The sequence below is a fragment of the Ricinus communis genome, chromosome 3, assembly GCF_019578655.1.
Source record: "Ricinus communis isolate WT05 ecotype wild-type chromosome 3, ASM1957865v1, whole genome shotgun sequence".
Classification (NCBI taxonomy): Eukaryota; Viridiplantae; Streptophyta; class Magnoliopsida; order Malpighiales; family Euphorbiaceae; genus Ricinus; species Ricinus communis.
In genome coordinates, this window is record NC_063258.1 from 5,126,295 (window position 1) to 5,146,978 (window position 20,684).

Sequence of the window (20,684 nt, forward strand, 5' to 3'; positions counted from 1 at the left end):
AAAAGAATGATTTATGTTTATTAATTAATTTACTAATAATCAATAAAAAATGTGTAGAGTACTATTTTGATTATGTTTGGTTCTAAATCAGCTGCTTGCGTGTTAGAGTTATTGTTGCTATTGTCATCATCTTCTTTAATATCTTTAGTTATTCTTTTTTCTTATAGTCTATTGCAAAAATGGGTGTTATTAGAATATGCTAAAAGTCTTGTTCAAATAAATATGTTAAAAGATAAAAAAAAACTATGTAGCATTTGGAATGAAAAAGAATCTAAAAAGAAGACAAATTAATAAATATAAACATATTTTGTAAAAAAATTTAAAGAGACTTACTATTTATATAATGATAATTATTTTCAATATGCGTTTTCCGCCGATTCTTTTGTTTCATCAATAAAATAATTTTTTTTAAATAATAATTATTCAATAAGAATTTGAGATGATAATAAAATATATTTTAATCAATTATTTGTATTCAAATTTAAATAATTAATATTATACAAATAATTTAAATTTTTTTTATAAAATATTTAATTGACAAGACTTATAAAATGCATGAATATCTACATTAGATAAGTAGGTTAGATAGATAAATATGAAAATATAATCTATAAATTACAATATAAATCTTTAAGTAAGTTTTACAATTTTTTTTAAATTATAAAATATTAAAGTAATTACTTTACATGAGAATTCATAATTTTAATAAAAAAAGCATAAAAACATTGTTATACTTCGTGCTTAAAATCAATATCAGGAAATTTATTTGTACTAATCTAAAGAATCCAAGAAACATTTTCATAAGACCCTGAAGTATATCATTTGCTACTTACACTAATTTCATATATATATATAATTGTTTTAGAATTTTTAGAATTACATGGAAGCTAGAAAGACTTTTTCAAAATCCTATCCGATAATAAAAATAAAAGAAAACCATAAAATTGCTGATTGCTAATGTGGCGATCAAACTCTTTGTATCTGAAAAAACATTTCTTGGCGGGTCAATGAACACATTTATAGATTCATCAAAATGCAACGTTAACTTAATATGATAAAACACAAAATGCTTGTAATACCCATAAATTCAGAATAGCAAAACCAGATTTTTAGAAGGGTAATTTAACGTTTAACAAAAAACAGCTCCTTTTAAGACAGATTGCTGGGTTTCTAATCAGCAATATTTGTCCTGTACTTTCCATACATAACAGAAGAACTGCTGCGACAAAAGAAAGAACATGGGCGAGCACAGCATAATGCACTTGCAGATGCGTGCTGCAATACAAATTTTTACACAGAAATGGAAAGCATAAGTTTCTGTCTACACCTAATGCTGAGGTGGGGATAAATGACAATTCCACTACTGGTCCTTGGCGCGCTTCTCTACCTCCTCCAACTTTTGAATCTCCTTGTAGTAGTGGCATATGCGATAGACACACCTGCGTCCATATGCAATGGCGGATTACACAGATGCAGACAAATCAAGCTTTCAACTTCCAAGGAAACTTCTACATTATACACATTAGATATCAGGTCACATACCAGTAAAGCAGGCAAGCTGAAGCGCACAAAATTACATTCCTTTGAGCTTTGTAGATCTGCAAAACAAAAAATAAAATGTGAAATCTCATCAAGACAAGAAAAGAAACAACTTGCAGCTAAATTTGATTCAAAAGGTGCATAATCAATTATCAGTGTCATGAGATGAAGCTAAAATGGCAACCCAAATTCCCATCTTAAATTCCCACAAATATATATTCTTCAATATCTTGTAATATTATGATAGGGACATGAAATGGCTAATATGTAGTAGCATCCGGAGTTAACTTACAAGTATACCATATGCTATTTATAAACCTAATCCTAACAATATATAAGCAGCCTGATCCATGAGTAAGTTCTACTGAGGGAAGGGCACAGGGGACTAAACTAGAAAAATGAGTAAGGAAAAGGCAAAACTCTTTACTTTGTTGTCATCAACTCAATCATGTTAGGTAACCCATTTTCCTCAAAAATATCGGCAACATTCATGTCACTGAAAATATGCAAATATGTGAAAGAACATTTCCCGATGCAGAAAGCATCTGTAATGGCTTGGACTCAGCATAAATATGGTTTAGAAAGGGGAATGAAGCAATAGGAGGCGTGGAGATGGAGGTGCTTTCAATTAATTGACTTCAAATAGCAAGGTGATTCAATAAAACTTTCATATGCTAAATAAAGAACTCAAAATCAAACCAAGATATTTTCAATGGAGGCAACAATTTAAGGAACTATTGATAAATTCCTTTTATTATTAGAAGTTTTTTTTTTTTTATGTATTCTGCATTTTCAGTCTTATGATATGGAACTTGAAATTGCAGAAACACAGTCTCCCATCTTAATTTTGAGCAAGATGCTTTCTCTTTACCTGTTTCGAATTGGAGATGTTAATGCTTGAAATTGCCAATTTCAGAAAGTGAATTCATACACAGTGAAGCATTTTATTCCCACAACTACCTCAAAAATAGGAATTTACAAGGCACATATCCATCATCAAAAGTGTTCATATACTCTTTTGAGCAAATTTAAGAATTATATACTTCCGTAAAAAAAAGGTATTTAATCATATGCAGCATACAATCAGAGAATTATAGTTAAATAAATTTCATGCCATGTGAATATAAATTAAGCACATTCACTTTCCCATGTATTTATATGGATGTAGTTGCTTAAGAGTCAGTTTTTCTCTGTGAGAGTTTACTCATTTAGATATAGCAGAGTGGCTCTGAGCATATATATTCCTCACTATACTAGAATAGCATTTTAGCACGAGTTAACTATTAACATCGTGGATATCATGGTGGGAGAAAAATAAACAATCTCCAAGCTTCCATTTATTAGACACAGAGTTCTACCATCATAAAGAAAAGCTCCATGAGGTTAAAAAGCACTGATGGATTAAGACCGTGAAGAATTAATAACTTCATTCCTATCAAACTGATAGTAATGGCAATAACAATATTTCAAAACCCAGCTTCTGGTTACATGATAATTAAAACTACATTTAATTCTACAATCGTTGTGAATAACAAAAGCCCTTAAATACAAAAAATCAATTGCAAATGGGCACAAAGTTCAGAGAAATGAGAACTTTTGCATGTAGACAAACTTCATGCAAAAGCTGCACTCTGAACTAGTTCAGTCATCCAAGAACATTAGGTATCTACCATCCAGGCATCTCAATGCTATATCCCTCTAAGTCCAAGGGAAACCTCAATTGTTGAATTATAGTTTCTTAACCCCCACTTCTCATCAATAAGAAAGTGCTCACCCTGTGTGCAAGGCGCTAAATACCTCAGGTGTCGCCTGTTTTTTTTTTAAAAAAAAAAAAAACTAAATAAAAGAGAAATTTCAGTATAGTTGGCATTTTGTTATATCTAGTTTGCTAAATATAACAAACTAGAGCACCACTTACGTTATAAAAATCTTTTACTAGAATGCACTAGACTTTCTTTATTCCTATATAATTCCATAGATTTCATTTTTCAAATTTTATAGAGTTTTCTTTTCCCATGTGAAGTGACATTTCACTAGCTTTATCTTACTCGATTTTCTTATATTTTCTTTCCTTCTCTTCTATTTCAGATCTGAATTTCTTTCAAATGAAACCTGAAATTCAATGTTAAACCCTTATGTTCTGCAAAAATCAAAGTAGAACAGGTTATCTAAATCTGTCCTACATCACAACTATATTGCTAATTAATTGTTTTATAGATTGTGCGCCTTCCTTTTTTCAGGTGAGAGCTTTCTTTGCACTTTGCACTTCATGGTGATGGGAATGCATATCGCCTTGAGTGCGTATTTTACTTTTAACTACAGCGATAACAAGATATACACACTTTTTTTTGGGCAACTAAATACCCACACATTTATGATATTAAATGTCAATATAATTTAGAAAATAGGGAAAAAATGATAAAAATTGGTCACAAATTTCTTAAAACCATGTGTTAAAGCCCACATGAAAAGAAAAAAAAGAAAAATATATAAAAGTACACAAGAAGGAGTAATAAACTGAAGAGAAAAAAAATGAATATACCATGAGATAATGAACAATTTGCATAAAGCATCATAAAATCTTTGTCATAATTCCATAAAACTCGAGCAAAGCAATCACAGTTCACAGGGTTTAATTAAAACACACTTATGTTTTGGCCATACACCATTTAAATTTACATGAACAAATAATCACAATAGCTCCTTAATATTTCTACATTCTGAAACTTAGCCATCGAAACCCTACAAGTTATCTTATCCGTAGTTTTATATAAATGCACATAAACAAATAAATCTCAATTCCTTGTCCACATTCATTGTAATGATAAGAAAACAATGCACTTGCCAATGTCTCTGGGTTCTTCCCGGGACTTAAAAACAAGAATCACAGGACTCCTAGGATGTATCACAGTCAGTGATATAACACAAAATTGAAGAAAAAACAGGTGACAAGTATAAACCTCAAGAGTAAAACATCCACATCATTTTACTCTTCCATACCATATCCAATTCTACTAGTATCCTTCCTTGTGGAAGAGTTCCAAATAAACTTAACGTCTGCATCTTGAAAATACATCCCACATACAATTGGTAGTGTATTTAATCATTTAAGTTCCAAAAGTGATTCAAATATTAGTATATTATTTCAATGACCCACAAAAATCGAGCAACAGTTTAAGAAACTTTCATCCAAATCAATTAATTTAATTATAGCAAAATTGACATTAAGAACTAAAACTTTAATCAATCATCAATAGCTCAATAAATCATTGAACACAATCCAAGCTTAACAGAAAGCATACTTCCAAATCCTATAAATTAAACATTAGAGAACTTACAGATTTCTCATAGCGATCTCTCTCAGCAGCAGTGCAGATCTCAGAGGTGCACATCAGCCGATGCTCATTCTTCCAATAGATATCTGCACGCAAGAACAATAAATCCAAAACCCAATTTAGAATTCATCAATTATAGTATATTAAAAAAAGAAAAGAAAGAGAACATAAATCTAGAAGTAGGAAAAGATGAAAACCCAGAAGCTGGAAGCCAGCAAAAGGGACGACGAAGAGAGCCGGTTGAAGAATGAGAGAAACGAGAGATACTAATCGATACTTCAAGGCTTTTGGCGACGGAACAGTTAATACCGCCGCTAGGGCCGCCTCCACTGCTACAACGTAAGTCAGTATCATCCACTGCAACGCCATTTTTACTCTCCAAAATACACTACCAACTACTTGAGGGCTCTGTTTTTGCCCTTTTTTTCTTTCCCTTTCGACTCTGTAAATCAATGGAATCCAATTGACTTTACTTTTCTTTCTGTATTCTCTCTGTTTCTTTCTCTTTGATGCCTTCCTTAACAACCAAGCCTTTCGGTTGATCTAGAAAATAATTCCTTTTTTTTTTTTTTAATTTTATCAAATTAATACTTGCATATTGAACAATGCACAATAAATAAATGATAAATATTTATTAATATCAAAATTAAAATTTATAATGTATAAAGAATTTGAAAAATATAATTAATACGATTTCTCGCATAAATAATATATTAATTAATAAATTATTAATTTATATAACATCTACATAAAAATATTATATATATATATATATATATATATATATATATATATATATATATATATATTCCTTTAACCACTGATCTTTAACTTTTATAACCAAAGTAGCACAAAATTTTACATTTCTTCATTTAATCTCTATTTTTCAGTTGTATATATTTTTAAGTTTTGTTAGTTGAGAAGAAGAATCCCAAACTAACTTAAAAATGCTGAAAAATTTTAATAGAAAAACCTTTTTTTTATTCTAATCTTATTTTAAAGAGATAATATAAAAAAATATATGGTTTCACCATTTGGTAATTTAAAATATATTTTTTTTGAGACAAAAAAAGTATATGTGATTAATAATTATGATAAAAAATTATTTCACAATGAAAAAGTATTAATTGGCAATGATATAACCTTCTTTATTCTAATGAGCTATTATTATCATATTTTTTTGTGTTTGATAATATGAGTTTAGAGCTTAATAATTCAAAATATTATTGTTTGATCGTCAAATCGATATCATCAGATTAATAATTTTTTAAATCGAAATTTTAACAATCAAATAATAGAATTAGAAGTTGTTAAATTCTAAAATTATGTTATCAAACCCGGACAATTTGATAATGATGGCTGATTATACTGAAGTTAGTTGAATCATTACAAATCTAGACTTTTCAACAATAAAATATTTTTTTTTTCCTGTCCATAATCACATTGTCTTTTTTTTTTTCGTTTAAAACATCACAAAGCAACAAAATACTTTATTATATTTATCTCTATTTTAAATCCAAGCTTCTGAGCAACCTCATTTGGCACAGCTGATAGGAAGCATCCTCATTTTGGCACAACTTTCTTTCATGGGTTTGCTGGTTATTGGTGTTTGAAGTTTCTTTCTCTCTCTATTTCTTTTTTCAAATGATCACTTTCTTTGGGTATGGTTGTTGGGTTATGCTTTCAAGCTTAATCTGATGCATAAAAATGACAGGAGAGCATTACAAGATCTCATGGGCTTGGAATCACCAATTTCAATGTTGGAGGCACCAATTACTCTTCAAATTTTTATAATTGGTCGGAGCGACACTTCATATTTCTCTTCTATAATTACCGTTCTTGAGCTTTCATAACAAAAGCTTGGCCGACATACTTCTAAACGGGAACAAAGCAAAAAAGAAACAAGGAGAGCAACGGGTAAGGGAAGAGAATGGGTGGAATTCTACTTATTTTAATTTTTTTGTTCACTTAATTAATTATTATTGCTTTATTTCTTAGTTATATTTTTTTTAATGAAATACTCACAACCAATGGAATAAGGAGAGAAAATCTTTGAAAAAAAACAAAAGTAGAAAAAATAAGTTATTTTATTTAATAAATATAACACTACCTTCTTGACTAGTATATGTTGTGCAAATTAGTAAAAATGAAGCTGACGGAAAGTTCTAGGTTAAATTGGTTCTAAAATGAAGCAGACGGAAAGTTCTAGGCTAAATTGGTTCTAAAAGTTAAAAAGGGTCCGATTGAACTTTAGAAAAGATAAAATTATCATCAATGAATAAGAGATGTGATATCTCATAATAGGCAAAATACTGTCACTATTTTTACTAAGAAGTTGAAAGAAACCTCAGAAACGAAAGAGAAGAGGACGAGTTATTCACATTTCATTTGATGGTCGGAGGTGAATTGAAAGCTAAGCAGAAGTAATTCTAAAGATTCCCTAGAGAAAAAATAGAAATGTCTCCTATGTGGAAGTATCAAACGTAATTTCAGAGAGTCATTCGGTCTGAATGATACATGAAGAACATAAGCCAGATGAAGGAACAAGAAGACATAGGATGTAGAAGAGCATAACATGAGCGATTCAGCAAATTTAGATTCCTATATATCCACTCATGTAGTACTTTTTTTTTCATTTTACAATATATAAGGTCCATCTATATAGATATCATCATCTATACCCAGAAAGCCATATGCTTTGGGAGAAGCTTGTATAGTTTGGAAAGAGGTTTTGATTAATCAAAAAGAAGAATCTAGTTCAACTGATATGCCTTTATGCACGACCATAGATAATATAGAAATCACATTTGGAAAGGGTGGATAATTAGCTAGAGCTGCAGGTGCTGTAGTGAAACTGATTGCAAAAAAAGGAAAATTGGCCACATTAAAATTACCTTCTAGGGAGGTTCATTTAATATCCAAAAACTGCTCAACAACAGTCATACAAGTAGGGAATACTAGGGTGAAATAGAAAAGTTTGGATAGAGCCAGATCTAAATATTGACTAGGTAAGCGTTTTGTAGTAAGAGGAGTAGTTATGAACCCTGTAGACCATCACCATGAGAGTGGTGAAGGGAGGGCTCCAATTGGTAGGAAAAAAACCCACAATTCCTTGGGGTTATCCTGCACTTAGAAGAAGAAGTAGAAAAAGTAATAAATATAATAATAATTTGATTTTTTATCGTTGTAGTAAATAGGAGAAAAAATAGAATTTGTTTCTTCGTCTTTTCAAAATAAATAAATAAAAGAAAAATTCATTGTGACGCGTTCACTAAAAAAAATCCTTTTGTAGCAAATCATTTATTAAAAAAAAAGAAGCTTAACACAAAGTAGAAAAAGAAATAATAGTAACGTGGTCCTGTGTATCTACCATTATACCCATAATGATTGGCCATATTATTGCTATCCATAATGAAAAGGAGATTCATCTATTTATATAACATATCGTATGGTGGATCATAAATTGGGAGAATTTGCACCTGCTCTAAATTTTCAAGGACATGCAAAATTGATAATAAATCTCATTGTTAAGTAGCTAAACTTAGGAATACCGAGTCGGGGTCTTCTCCTACCCGTATTGAATAGAATATGTTGAGCTAAATCTTTTTCATGTAAAACCTGCTTTATTTAGATCGGGAAAACCATATGCTTTTATAAAACCATGTACTATGACTCGAATCGGTAGTCAATCCTATTTCTGATAAGAGGAGTTGACAATTGAATCCAATTTTTTTTATTATTTTCGTATCGATAAAAATAAAAAGGTCTATACAATCTAAAGAAATAGTAAAAAACTAAAGGAAAAAAATATTATGATATTAAATTAATTGTAAAAGAAAAAAGGAAAGAGATCTAAACGATCAAGCAACATAACATCCATGAATGAGGCCTCTAGCAATATAACCTGACAAGATACTAGATAATTCTTCGACACATATAATAAACAAATAAGGACTAATTGAGTTGCCTTGTCGAAGGCCTCGCTATGGAGCAACTGGACCAACTTCACCACCAGCAATCAAAAAATTATATTCTACTGTACTTAATATAAAGCATGACCAATCTCACCCATTTTGTATGAAAACTAAGCTTGAGTAATATTTCTTCCAAAAAAGTCCATTCTATGCAGTCATATGCTTTGGACATATCCATTTTTAGAGCCATATAACCTGTCTTTCCTTTCCTTTTATGCTACATATAATGTCAAATTCATAAGCCACCATCAATTATCTATAATAAGCCTTCTTGTGTTGAACACATTGTGCGAATCCAAATGATACTAGACAACACAAATTTGAATTGATTAGCAATAGCTTTAACCTCTATTTGGTAAATGACATTACATAAGGAGATTGGCCTAAGCTTAATAATCTTTTCGGGGTTATTGATCTTTGAGATAAGAACCACCAAAGTTTGATTGAACTCTGCAGGAAAGTAAGCATAATCCAAGAAATCATGACAAGCTTCTGCAAATTAATCACCACAAATATTCTAAAAATTTCTGACAAAACTAGTGATTTATTCCATCAGGCCTTGAGCTTTATCACTATGCATGGAGAAGACAACCTTTTTTTATATCATCCAGCTAAAAAAGACTGATAAGATCAATATTTTAAGCATAAAAAACCCTATACTCCATATGGTAAAGAATAGACTCACACTTACAACCTCTAGATGTGAAAAGATTAGTAATAATAATTCTGAACCACATCTCGCAAACCATCACCCAAACCTCTCCAGATGCCTTAATCATCTCTAAATCTAGTAATAAGATTTTTATGACAATAAGAAGATGTTGGAAATTGATTTTAAAATATAAGAAAATATGCAATAGAATAAAAATAATTTTTTTTTCAATTCCCACCAAGGATCTCACTGATATGAAGTAGTCATAACACTTAAAACAAGCAAAATATAGAAAAAGGCTTACAATGGGAGTATGTCACCAATTCCAAAAAGTGCTTCTAGCTTTGTTGATTCTTGATTCTTCAAGGATGATTAATGTACTTCAAAGCTACTCAAATGACCAACCTCTTTTGGTGACCACACAAAATTCTAAGTAAAGATCTCTTATACAACTTTTAAAAGATTGGGAAGAGATGTAGAAGATTAGATGCTAGTTCCAAGCAAGGAGTATGAATCAAGTAATCTCATGATTGATTCACCTTGGGTATACTTCTTAAGAAAATATTTTTCTCAATAAAAACACTAATCCATGCTGCCCCATGCATCTCTTTTTATATATATGGCTTTTAATTAAAGCCCTTAAAGGTTTGGGATTATTACAAAATTTAGCTTAAATTAAGTTGGACTTTTATTTTTCTAATTGAACTTTGATTAATTAAGATCTAATCCATGGATAATAAACCATCATAGGCCCATTACTTTCTAATTAATTAATCTTTTCAATATATACGAGCTTAAGCCCAAAGCATAAAGCCTTATTTTAATCTTCACTTAAATTCTATTTGTGTGTGACCTAAAAGGTTTCTAACATATTGACAATAAATATGAATTATGAATTAAACTCTTTTAATTCTCTAATTTAACTTAATCCATATACATAGATCAAGATTGACATCTAAAAAATATATTATGACCACTCAAATATATAAGAATAATTAAAGTACTTTATTTAATCTTTGCAGTGAATAATCTTATAATGTAATTCAATCATCTCATTGTACTTTTATCTCAATTGATTCATAGAGTATGGATGCAAGTGTTAACTCTATAATTAAACCAATCATTCTTGTTCTTGATAATTGTATATAATATTTTGAATAAGATCTATGAAACACTTTTCATAATCTTCATTTATACAACCTTGGCCAAGGATTTTCATGTTAAAGCATATCAAGAATTATCAGGATAAGGTCTCATGACATATTACCTTGGACAATGAATTCTTTATTGATAACTTATTATCTTCATAGGACTCTTATTATACTTAATGACTATTCCTTTGAGCACTCAATGGATAGGACATAACATAGTATTAAAGTATAACAATCCTCATATAAGATAATATATTGTTATCTCAAGTCTAAGGATCATGTCTTACATGATTGTCATAAAAGTATTGTCCATAGACATATTTGGTAAATTCCATATAGACTACTCAATAGGGTTATGTTCAATGAACTTATTCTTGTAACAAGCACTCATATGCTTATCTCGGAATCCCTATTCATCAACCTTTTGAGACATATTACTTATTTCATAAGTAAGTGATAACACATTATGGTAGTCTCGGTCGTTTGATCAATATCCAATGATCAATATTTAATTTTGAGCAAATATAAATTGTGAACAAAGTTTATGAATATATGTAATAAGAATTTCATCATTATAAACTCGCTTTATAATTTCTCTTACATTTGTATTTACATTCAATGGTTCAATGTCTAACGGTTTATATTATTCTTCAATAATACCACGACTACTCGTACTATTAAGGAGTTTAACAATGCCTTCAGTATAATTGTATGTCATTAATTGTGATACATAAATTAATACAGATCATCTGACAACTCCTCATCTTTAGGACATACTCTAACAAAAGAAGCATATTAATGAAAGAAATGAGTATCTAAATCCCTACCTCTTAACTAGAATTGTTTAGCCCTTTGTCTTTAATTGGTGTTTTATTGTTCCAAAGTAATACCTAATTCCTTTTGCACCTCAGCAAGTCAAGTTAAAGAATGAGAATCACGTCTGCCTTTAAGATATGTGATCTCAGCTCTATACTCCTTGATCTTTCCTTTAAAACAATGACGTAAATCAAGATGCCATTAAAAAAGCTTCTCACCATATTTTTTAATATGCTCCGGATCCTCATACACCATCTCTAATTGAACCATCTAACAGTACACATTTGCTCTCCTTTTTCTTTAGCTGGAAACTTTCAAATTGAGACTTTGGAAGTATCAAGAGATGATCACAAATAACAGATATTGTTAGATATATATTAGATATAGGCTGTATAGTTTGTTACGTAACTATATATTGTTATGGGTTTGTTAATTACGCCTAACTGTATATCTCTATATGTACTGCAACCATGTACTCATTGATTAAGTAATACAATATACAATTAACATTTATCCCTATTTCTAAGTTGGTATCAGACCAGTACTATGGCTCATTCATCTTCTTCTTCAAATTCTTCAACTTCTACCTCAACAACGTTAGTTACTTCTGTCTTATCCTCCCTCTCTGCACTACCAACAACCCGACTCAAATCAATCATGCTTTCTCCATCAAACTCAACTCCAAAAACTACATCGCTTGGAAACTCCAATTCACTCCATTATTAAACTTTTATAATCTTCGTGGAATTATCAATGGGGCTGAACCAATCCCTCCAAAAGAAATTTTCAATTCTTCAAATGAAAAAGAAATCAATTCAGATATTGCATGGTTTAGCAAAGATCAACTTCTATGTTCTTAGTTATTGTCCTCCATCACTGAGGAAATTTATCCACATTTGGTTGGCTTGAAAACATCATTTGAAATATGGACTGCATTAGCTTCTGCCTATGGGGTAGTTAGTCATGCTCAGCGCACTCAGTTGCACATCGAGCTTCATAATCTCTCGAAGGATGACAAATCTATTTATGAATATCTCTATCAAGCTAAGTCAATAGCCGATTCTCTAGCATTAGCTGGACAACCAATTTTACCAACTGAATTCAATGCTATTGTGTACCAAAAACTCAGTCCAGATTATAATGGAATTATAGGTGGTTTACAACAACGATCTGAGCCTGCTTCCTTCAATGATCTACACGGTCAATTGGTAGTGCATGAGTTGCTTCTCAAGGCACAAAAATCATCATCTATGCCAATAGCAAATATTGCTCAACACACACCATCATTCAATGCCTCTCAACACTCACATTTTGTTGATAGAGGTCGTGGACGTGGCAATAGAGGACGGCGTGGTTACAACAGCTATTCCAATTACTCTGGTTACAACAACTATTCCAATCATTCTTTGAAAAACTCTTTTATAGCTTGTTAAATTTGTGGATACACAAATCACTCCGCCTTTGATTGCAGACGCGGGTTTGATAACAATTTTGTTCCTCGCCAGAATTCTAGCAATAATTCACGCACTTATTTTCCTCTGAAGCCTCAAGCAAATATTTCAGTATTGCCCACACCATCTGCCGATCTTAACACCATGAATGACCAAGCTATTTCTTGGTACCCTGACACTGGAGCCAGTCATTACATCACTCTAGATTTAGCCTCCCTTTATATATCTAATGATTACTCAGGTAAGGATAACTTGGTAGTCGGTAATGGTACAAAGTTATAAATTTCTCATATTGGGTCTAGTTCCATTAACACTCCTTCGAAATCATTGGCTTTGAATAACATTTTGCATGTTCCAACAATAACAAAACCTTTATTATCAGTTCAACAATTTTGTCATGATAATAACTGTTTCTTTGAATTTCATCCTAACCATTCCTTTATGAAAGATCAAATTACCAAGAAAATCCTACTGGCGGAACAAGTGAGTTGGGTCTCCATAAACTCTATGGTGCACTTCAACGAGAGAATAATCTTACTGTTGCTGCTTTCTTGGCAAAATTAGAAGATTGGCATGCTAGATTGGGTCATCCCAACTATAACATTGTTCATCATTTAGTTAATCAGTTCAAATTACCTTGTTCTTCTTCAAAGTTGTCTTCAAATAAATGTGCTTCTTGTTGTCTTGGAAAACTACATAAAATGCCTATTTCTTTGACTTATCATCATAGTTCTCATCCCTTAGAATTAGTTCATTCTAATGTTTGGGGTCCTGCACCTCTGTGTTCATCTTCTGGACATAAATATTTTGTTATTTTTATTGATGATTATTCTTTATTCACTTGGTCGTTTCCTATGAAATGCAAAAGTGAAGTTCAACATATTTTTCGCCAATTCCAAATCATGGTTGAAAAGCAATTTCAATGTAATATCAAACAGTTTAATTCTGATTGGGGTGGTGAATATTGGCATTTGCATAAATATTTTCAAGATAATGGTATTATTCATCGAGTTATGTATCCTTATACCTATGAACAGAATGGCACTGCCGAAAGAAAAATTCGACATGTTGTTGATATTGGTCTTACATTACTTGGTCATTGTGGATCACCTTTTAAACATTGGCAATTCGCATTTGAAACTGCTATCTTTCTCATTAACCGAACACCTTCCACTTTATTAGATAACAAAATTCCTTTCCAAATTCTTTTCAACAAATCTCCAAACTATTTTTTTTCTCAAAGTTTTTGGGTGTGCTATCTATCCGCTTTTACGGCCTTTTAATAATCACAAATTTTCTTTTCATTCTAGGCAATGTGTTTTCTTGGGCTATTCCCCTATTCACCTGGGCTATCGTTGTCTTGATAAGGAAACTGAAAAAATTTACTATGCTCGGCATGTTGAGTTTGATGAAAATTTATTTCCTTTTAAGCAAGTTTTAACACAATCTAATAGTGAATCTTCCAGTTCACAGTTAGTTCCTTGGCTTCAAATCACAGAGTCTACTTCCCAACTCATTGTTCCGCCAGACTCCTCCACAGGTAATCATTCTGATCCTAACAATTCAAATACATCCTTATCATCACCTAGTGACTCCACAACTTTATCCTTATCTGCTTCTAATTCAAACTCCTTACACCAACAAACTTGTTCCCAAAGTAACATACCACAATCCTTATCTACTCTAGAAAATTTATCTTTACCCATTCACCAACCCACTACAGACCCCAACTCAGACCCTGCATCAGAAAAAAAATCAATGAACTCATAATATGGAACTTTGCCCATCAACCATATAGAAACATGTTTATCTTCATCTCACCTGACCCTCTTTATCTCTTTCACAAACTGAACCATCTTCTTTCACACAAGCCAATAAAAATACAGAGTGGCGACATGCGATGCAACTTGAATTTGATGCTTTGCAAAAGAATAACACTTGGGAACTTGTACCTCATCCTCGTCATGGGAATATAATTGGTAATCGATGGGTGGATAAGGTTAAACTACGAGCATATGGTAGCGTTGAAAGGTTAAAAGCTCAATTGTTCGCAAAAGGTTATAATCAAGAATATGGGATTGATTTTACAGACACTTTCAGTTCTATTGTAAAGCCTATGACTATTCATTCTGTTCTTGCTGTTGCAGTGTCTAGAGGTTGGCAACTATGCCAGCTTCATGTAAGCAATGCTTTTCTCCATGGAAATTTGTCTAAAACTATATATATGGTTCAGCCACAAGGGTTCATTGATCGTAGGTATCCAAATTATGTTTGCAAATTGAAGAAGTCATTGTATGGGCTTAAACAAGCTCCTCACGCATGGTTTCAGAGATTGAGTAATCAACTTTTACGGTTGGGATTTGTGGGTTCTCATGCTGATCCATCTTTGTTTATTTATAACAAGGATCATTGTTCTTGTTTTCTGTTGGTATACGTGGACAATGTTTTACTTACTGGTAATAATTTGGATTTTCTCAACTCTATTGTTTCTCAACTCTTCACTGAGTTCTCGTTAAGGGATTTGGGTTCTCTCCATTATTTTCTTGGTATAGAGGTTATTCAGCATGCGAAAGGAATTTCTTTATCTCAACAGTCTTATGTTTCAGACATTCTATCAGAAATGAGAATGATGAATTGTAAGCCATGTTCTACTCTAGTGACAGCCACAATAACTCTTTCAAAAAATCATGGGCAGTTGTTAAATCATGAGGAAGCTGTTAAGTACAGGCAAGCATGTGGTAGTTTGCAATATGTCACCATGACTAGGTCTGATATTTCATATTGTGTTAACAAGTTGTGTCAGTTTATGCATCAGCCCACTACCGTTCATCTTGAAGCTCTCAAACGATTACTGCGGTCTTTGAAAGGTAAGATGTCGAAATTTTTTTTGATTAATCGTTGCTCAACTAATACATTGATTGCTTTTAGTGATTCGGATTTGGCTGGTTGTCCCGATGACAGACGCTCTACGGGAGGTTACTTAATTTACCTTGGAAATAATTTGCTTGCATGGAATTCAGAAAAACAGAAAAATATTGCTCGATCCTCCACAGAGTCTAAATTCAAGGCTATTGCTAACATTTGTGTTGAACTAAAATGGTTGGTCAAGCTTTTTACTGAATTAAGTGTTACCTTGAGCTATACGCCTCACATTTGGTGTGACAATGTGGGAGCTGTTTTCTTATCTTGCAATCTTGTGTTTCATGCTAAGACTCGGTATGTTGAAATCGTTATCATTTTGTGCGTGATCTTGTAGCACAAAAGTTCATCACAGTTGGTACAATTTCTTCTTCTGACCAAGTTGCAGATATTCTTACAAAGGATTTACCAAGTTAGCGATATGAATTTCTGGTTTCCAAGCTTCGGTTACATGGTATTCCTCCTTCAGCTTGTGGGGACGTAATAAGAGATGATCACAAATAATAGATATTATTAGATATATTAGATATAGGCTGTATAATTTATTACGTAACTATATGTTGTTATGGGTTTGTTATTTACATCTAACTGTATATCTCTTTCTTGTACCCACATTTATGTCCCTTTACTCTTCTACTAAGTGAAGGGGTATCCCACCATACCCAAGACAAGTAAACTACTAGTCTCCCGCTACTTATAGAAAATTCAAGAGTAAATGATTAGGATGCTGATGTTGACATTTATTCTCAGACTGAAATAACAAATCACCTATAACACACCAAGACAGTAAAGATTTAGAGCTAAAAGACATGAGAAGATTCTAAGAATCCTTCCATTTTTTACATTTTTTATGCGCATAAAAGCTAGTAAAACGTCAAGGCTGCATTCCTTCGACAAAAACCAAAATATCAATATGATTATAAGAAAAACTTAAAAGAGAGGCCATATTACTTTCTTTCCAAATCAACCCAATATCACCACCTAATCTAGGCCTGTGCACATAAAAGAATCATTTAAAAACTAATTTTCTATAAAGCCTTTCTACAGAAACCTGACCCACCTTAATCTCCATCAAGAAAATAAATTTTGGTTTTTTAGTAGGCATAAGGTCCACTAGTTCTTGAACTGTGCATGGGTTGCCAACCCATTATAATGCCAACTGAAGGAACTCATTATTCTAGACAGACTTAAATACCAGAGCCCACCTTTTCTGAGTTTTTTTGAATTATCTTAGCCTAAATCTCGAGTCTCATTTGATTGAATTTTCTAATGTTTAATTAGATATAACTTAATCTTTATTTTAATAGTTTATTTCTCTAACATTTAATTGCTTTTTGAAGATATATGAATATAAAGATTAATCATTGGTCATTAAAACTATAACAAGGTCTAATAATAAAATATTTAAGGTAACCTATTGTGATTAGGAATTAATATTAGTTAATATTAATTTTGGTTAAAAGGCTATTAACAAATTAATATATAAAATGTTGATAAGTCCAAATTATACATAGTTTAATTAGAGGACATACTGAGTTATTATGCTAGTGATTATCAGCTGTTTAATTAGAGATATTTTAGTCATTTGGATTTTTACTTAGAATTTATAATAAGATAATAATTAAGTGATAATAAAAAGTGGAGATAGCAATATCTATAGATATATCAAGATCTATCTCTCTATATATACATATCTGCAGATCTAGATTGGAAAAATTCACTATTTTCTATTCTCTATAGTTTAGGAAATAATTTTCTCAATAGTTTTCACATACATTTATTAGAAAGATAGTTTTCATTCATTTTTTCTTTAGTTATTCTCTCATTGAAGATAAAATAAGCTTTTTGATGTTGAAGTTTGAAGATCATCATCTCCACATCTTAAAGATATTTTTAGATCTTGAAGAAGTTTTTATTTCATTGTTTTTTTTCTATGCTTAATTCTTTAATAATCATGATCATAAAATTAGAAATGTTAGGCTAATTTTTTTATAGATATTTAGTTAAGCTTGTCTATTTTGTATGAATCTTTTTTTACAAATGTATTTCTTCTCAACATGTCTTTATTAATTTCAATAATAATGATTGTTTGGCCAACAATATTTATAATTGTTATAAATATTATTTAGGTTATTGCTTTAGAAACATCATCTATATTACAACTTTGTTGATTAAGAACTTTTAATTATTTCGTTGGTTTGAATAGTTAAAGGAAAAAGTACATTAAATATCATCTATTATTTTATTCTTATCATATTAAAGAGGATTTTATAAAATAGTTAATGAAACTAAATACCATTTATCTCATATAGTTTTTTAAGGTCTAATTTGTTTTTAAAAAAATCATATACTTTGTACTAATTATCAAATCTAGTATGTACTGTTCAAATTTTCAATTTTAACATTAAACTTTAACATTAATTTTGATTTTACCTTCGATGAAATTATCAATAAAAGTTATTGACGTAGCATGAACTCTGACAACAATAATAAAAAGGAGGAATTGAGTCAACACCCTCACTATTAAAATATTGTCATTTGAGCACATAAGATTAATGAATTTCAAAGTTAAAAAAAGAAAAAGAAATTAATTTATGTATTTAAATAATAATATTTTAGTAATGGAACAAATCAACAACTCTAATGTTGACTCGGTTTTTTTTTTTTTTTGTCGGAGTTCACGCGAAATCAGAAAATTTAGCAGATAATTTTATTAGATGCTAAAATTGAAATCAATATTAAAGTACGGTGTTGAAATTAAAAATTTAAAAACTACGTGCTAGATTTGATAATAAGTGAAAAGTTTTTCTTTGGCAATTAAGCCTTTTTTTTAAAACATTTGTATTTTTATCATTATTTTTGTTGCTTGGTTATTTTATGATTCTAATTTTTATCAAAATTAGATTAGAGTGTTTAGATCTATTTTTTAGTATTGTTGAGTTGATAATCAATTTATATAATAAGTTTGCTACTAATTCTTTAAAAAATCAACATCGGAATATTTTACTGCTATACTTATAAACGGTTCGTGCATTTATAATTATTAATTTGAGTTCATCAAATAATGATTTCATTGGATGATTGGAGTTTTAAGAAATATTAAAAGTACATTAAACTACAAATATTGAAATATGATATGAAAGTGAAAATCTAAAATTGAAGAAATAAAATCATGATCTATCAGAATTTAACTATTAATAATTTTTAGGATATTTTTCTATAAAGAGTTAATATTATTAAAAAAATATTTATCATCTTAAAGACATTAATGATGAAATACATATTAACTAAATCTTGACTCTGTATTTTATTTAATTCTTACCGTGATTTAATTAATAGGTATGGGCATATGTTCTATTTAACTATTAATAGATTTCATTTAAATGTAAAAGTATAGTATTCTATATATCAATTAAAAGTATAGTATTTTATACATCAACTTTTTTACTTTTAACATTAAATATTAAATAATATAATTTAGATGTTAATAAATAATGGCTCAAACTTAGTACTTATAAATGTACGAACCGAATTATAGTACATGTAAGTTCATCGTAAGATTGATCTCTCAAGGAACTGTAAAGCATGCATTATAAAAACTATCATATAGAAACACAAGAATCTCTAAGCTAATGTTTTAGGAATAGTTAAATGTTTATAAAAGAAATTAAATAAACTAGAAAGTAAATATGTAAATGGAATGATTAATGAAAAATTATATGATAAAATAATATTTAATCTAATCAATATTTAGTAATCTCTTTATTTTCCCTTAAGTTCAAATCTAATGAATGAGATGGTGATGTATCTTTTCCCTAAGTTACTCGAACTAATGATGAAATCTAAGTTTTTTTTACCCACATAGATTAAAGTAAAAATGGCGTTTCTAATACTTTCAACCTAAAATTTTTTATAACAAAAATTATTTATTAAATTGATATGATGGTCAATCAATAATAATAAGTGAAACTAATAAAGTCATGAAGGTAAAAAATCTTTCATTAAATATATAAATAAATAAGGTTCATACATAAGTGAAAAGCTAAACTAAATACTTATAAAAATTAGTCCGACATATTTAATCCAACGGTTATTGTAATTAAATAGTAAAATATAAAAATAAAGTAAAAAATAAAAACTATCTCAAAATCCAAAAATTCTTTAAAAATATGAAGATGATTGATCATCACTCTCTACTTTTTGAAAAGCTTCTTAGATTTTCAAAGATTTATATAAAAACTAAAACTAAATGTTTGTGAAAGATGAACTGTAAAAAGTTGCAGAGAAATGAATAATGGACAGATGCAAACTGAACTCTCTTCTCTTTCTTGTTTAACTGATCTCCACTACTTGTAGAGATTCCTTCTATAGAGTCATACTCTAAGTACAACACTTCTAATAGTTATCTCCTAACTATCCTAAATAAAATAAATAACTTAAGAATACTTATTTATAATTACATAATAACTAATTAATTTTCTGTTGCGGGCCTTCATATATTCGGCTAGATATGACAATTAGCAGTCCACTCGTCTTTATTCTGAATCTCAGCAACGGTAGTCCAATTAAGCCCAATTATGTATATTTAATTCATATTTTTTTTAATTTTGACTATTAATATCTGAAATTAGACAATAAAGCTAAAATGATGTAATAAATACATATTTTCATATATTACGTATATAAAATATACCAATAAATCACTAAAACACCTTAAATATATATATACATAATATAGACTTATTAATAAATATAATAAGTCACCTGCAATATTTAAAATTTGTATTCTTTTATATTAAACATAATTTTAATATTTATTAGATGGATAATAGCGGGTGTAATTATTC

At 30.1% G+C, this 20,684-nt stretch overlaps 1 protein-coding gene across 1 annotated transcript; it reads right to left on the reverse strand.

Annotated features, from left to right (window-relative positions):
- Positions 1-1,086: 1,086 nt before the first annotated feature.
- On the reverse strand, positions 1,087-5,446 carry LOC8280417. The gene is made up of 4 exons (XM_002533404.4): positions 5,072-5,446; positions 4,878-4,960; positions 1,543-1,598; positions 1,087-1,439 (listed from the first exon to the last, which is right to left on the reverse strand). The coding sequence occupies exons 1-4, from the start codon at positions 5,241-5,243 to the stop codon at positions 1,361-1,363; spliced, it is 390 nt and encodes a 129-aa protein (XP_002533450.2). The 5' UTR covers positions 5,244-5,446; the 3' UTR covers positions 1,087-1,360.
- Between the last annotated feature and the right edge of the window lie 15,238 nt (positions 5,447-20,684).

Coding starts and splice junctions, on each gene's coding strand:
- LOC8280417 (XM_002533404.4), bottom strand. CDS start 5,243: ATGGCGTTGCAGTGGATGATACTGACTTACGTTGTAGCAGTGGAGGCG. Junction 1,599..4,877: donor GAGATCGCTATGAGAAATCT/GTAAGTTCTCTA, acceptor TTTGTTTTGCAG/ATCTACAAAGCTCAAAGGAA. Junction 1,440..1,542: donor TCAGCTTGCCTGCTTTACTG/GTATGTGACCTG, acceptor ATATGGACGCAG/GTGTGTCTATCGCATATGCC.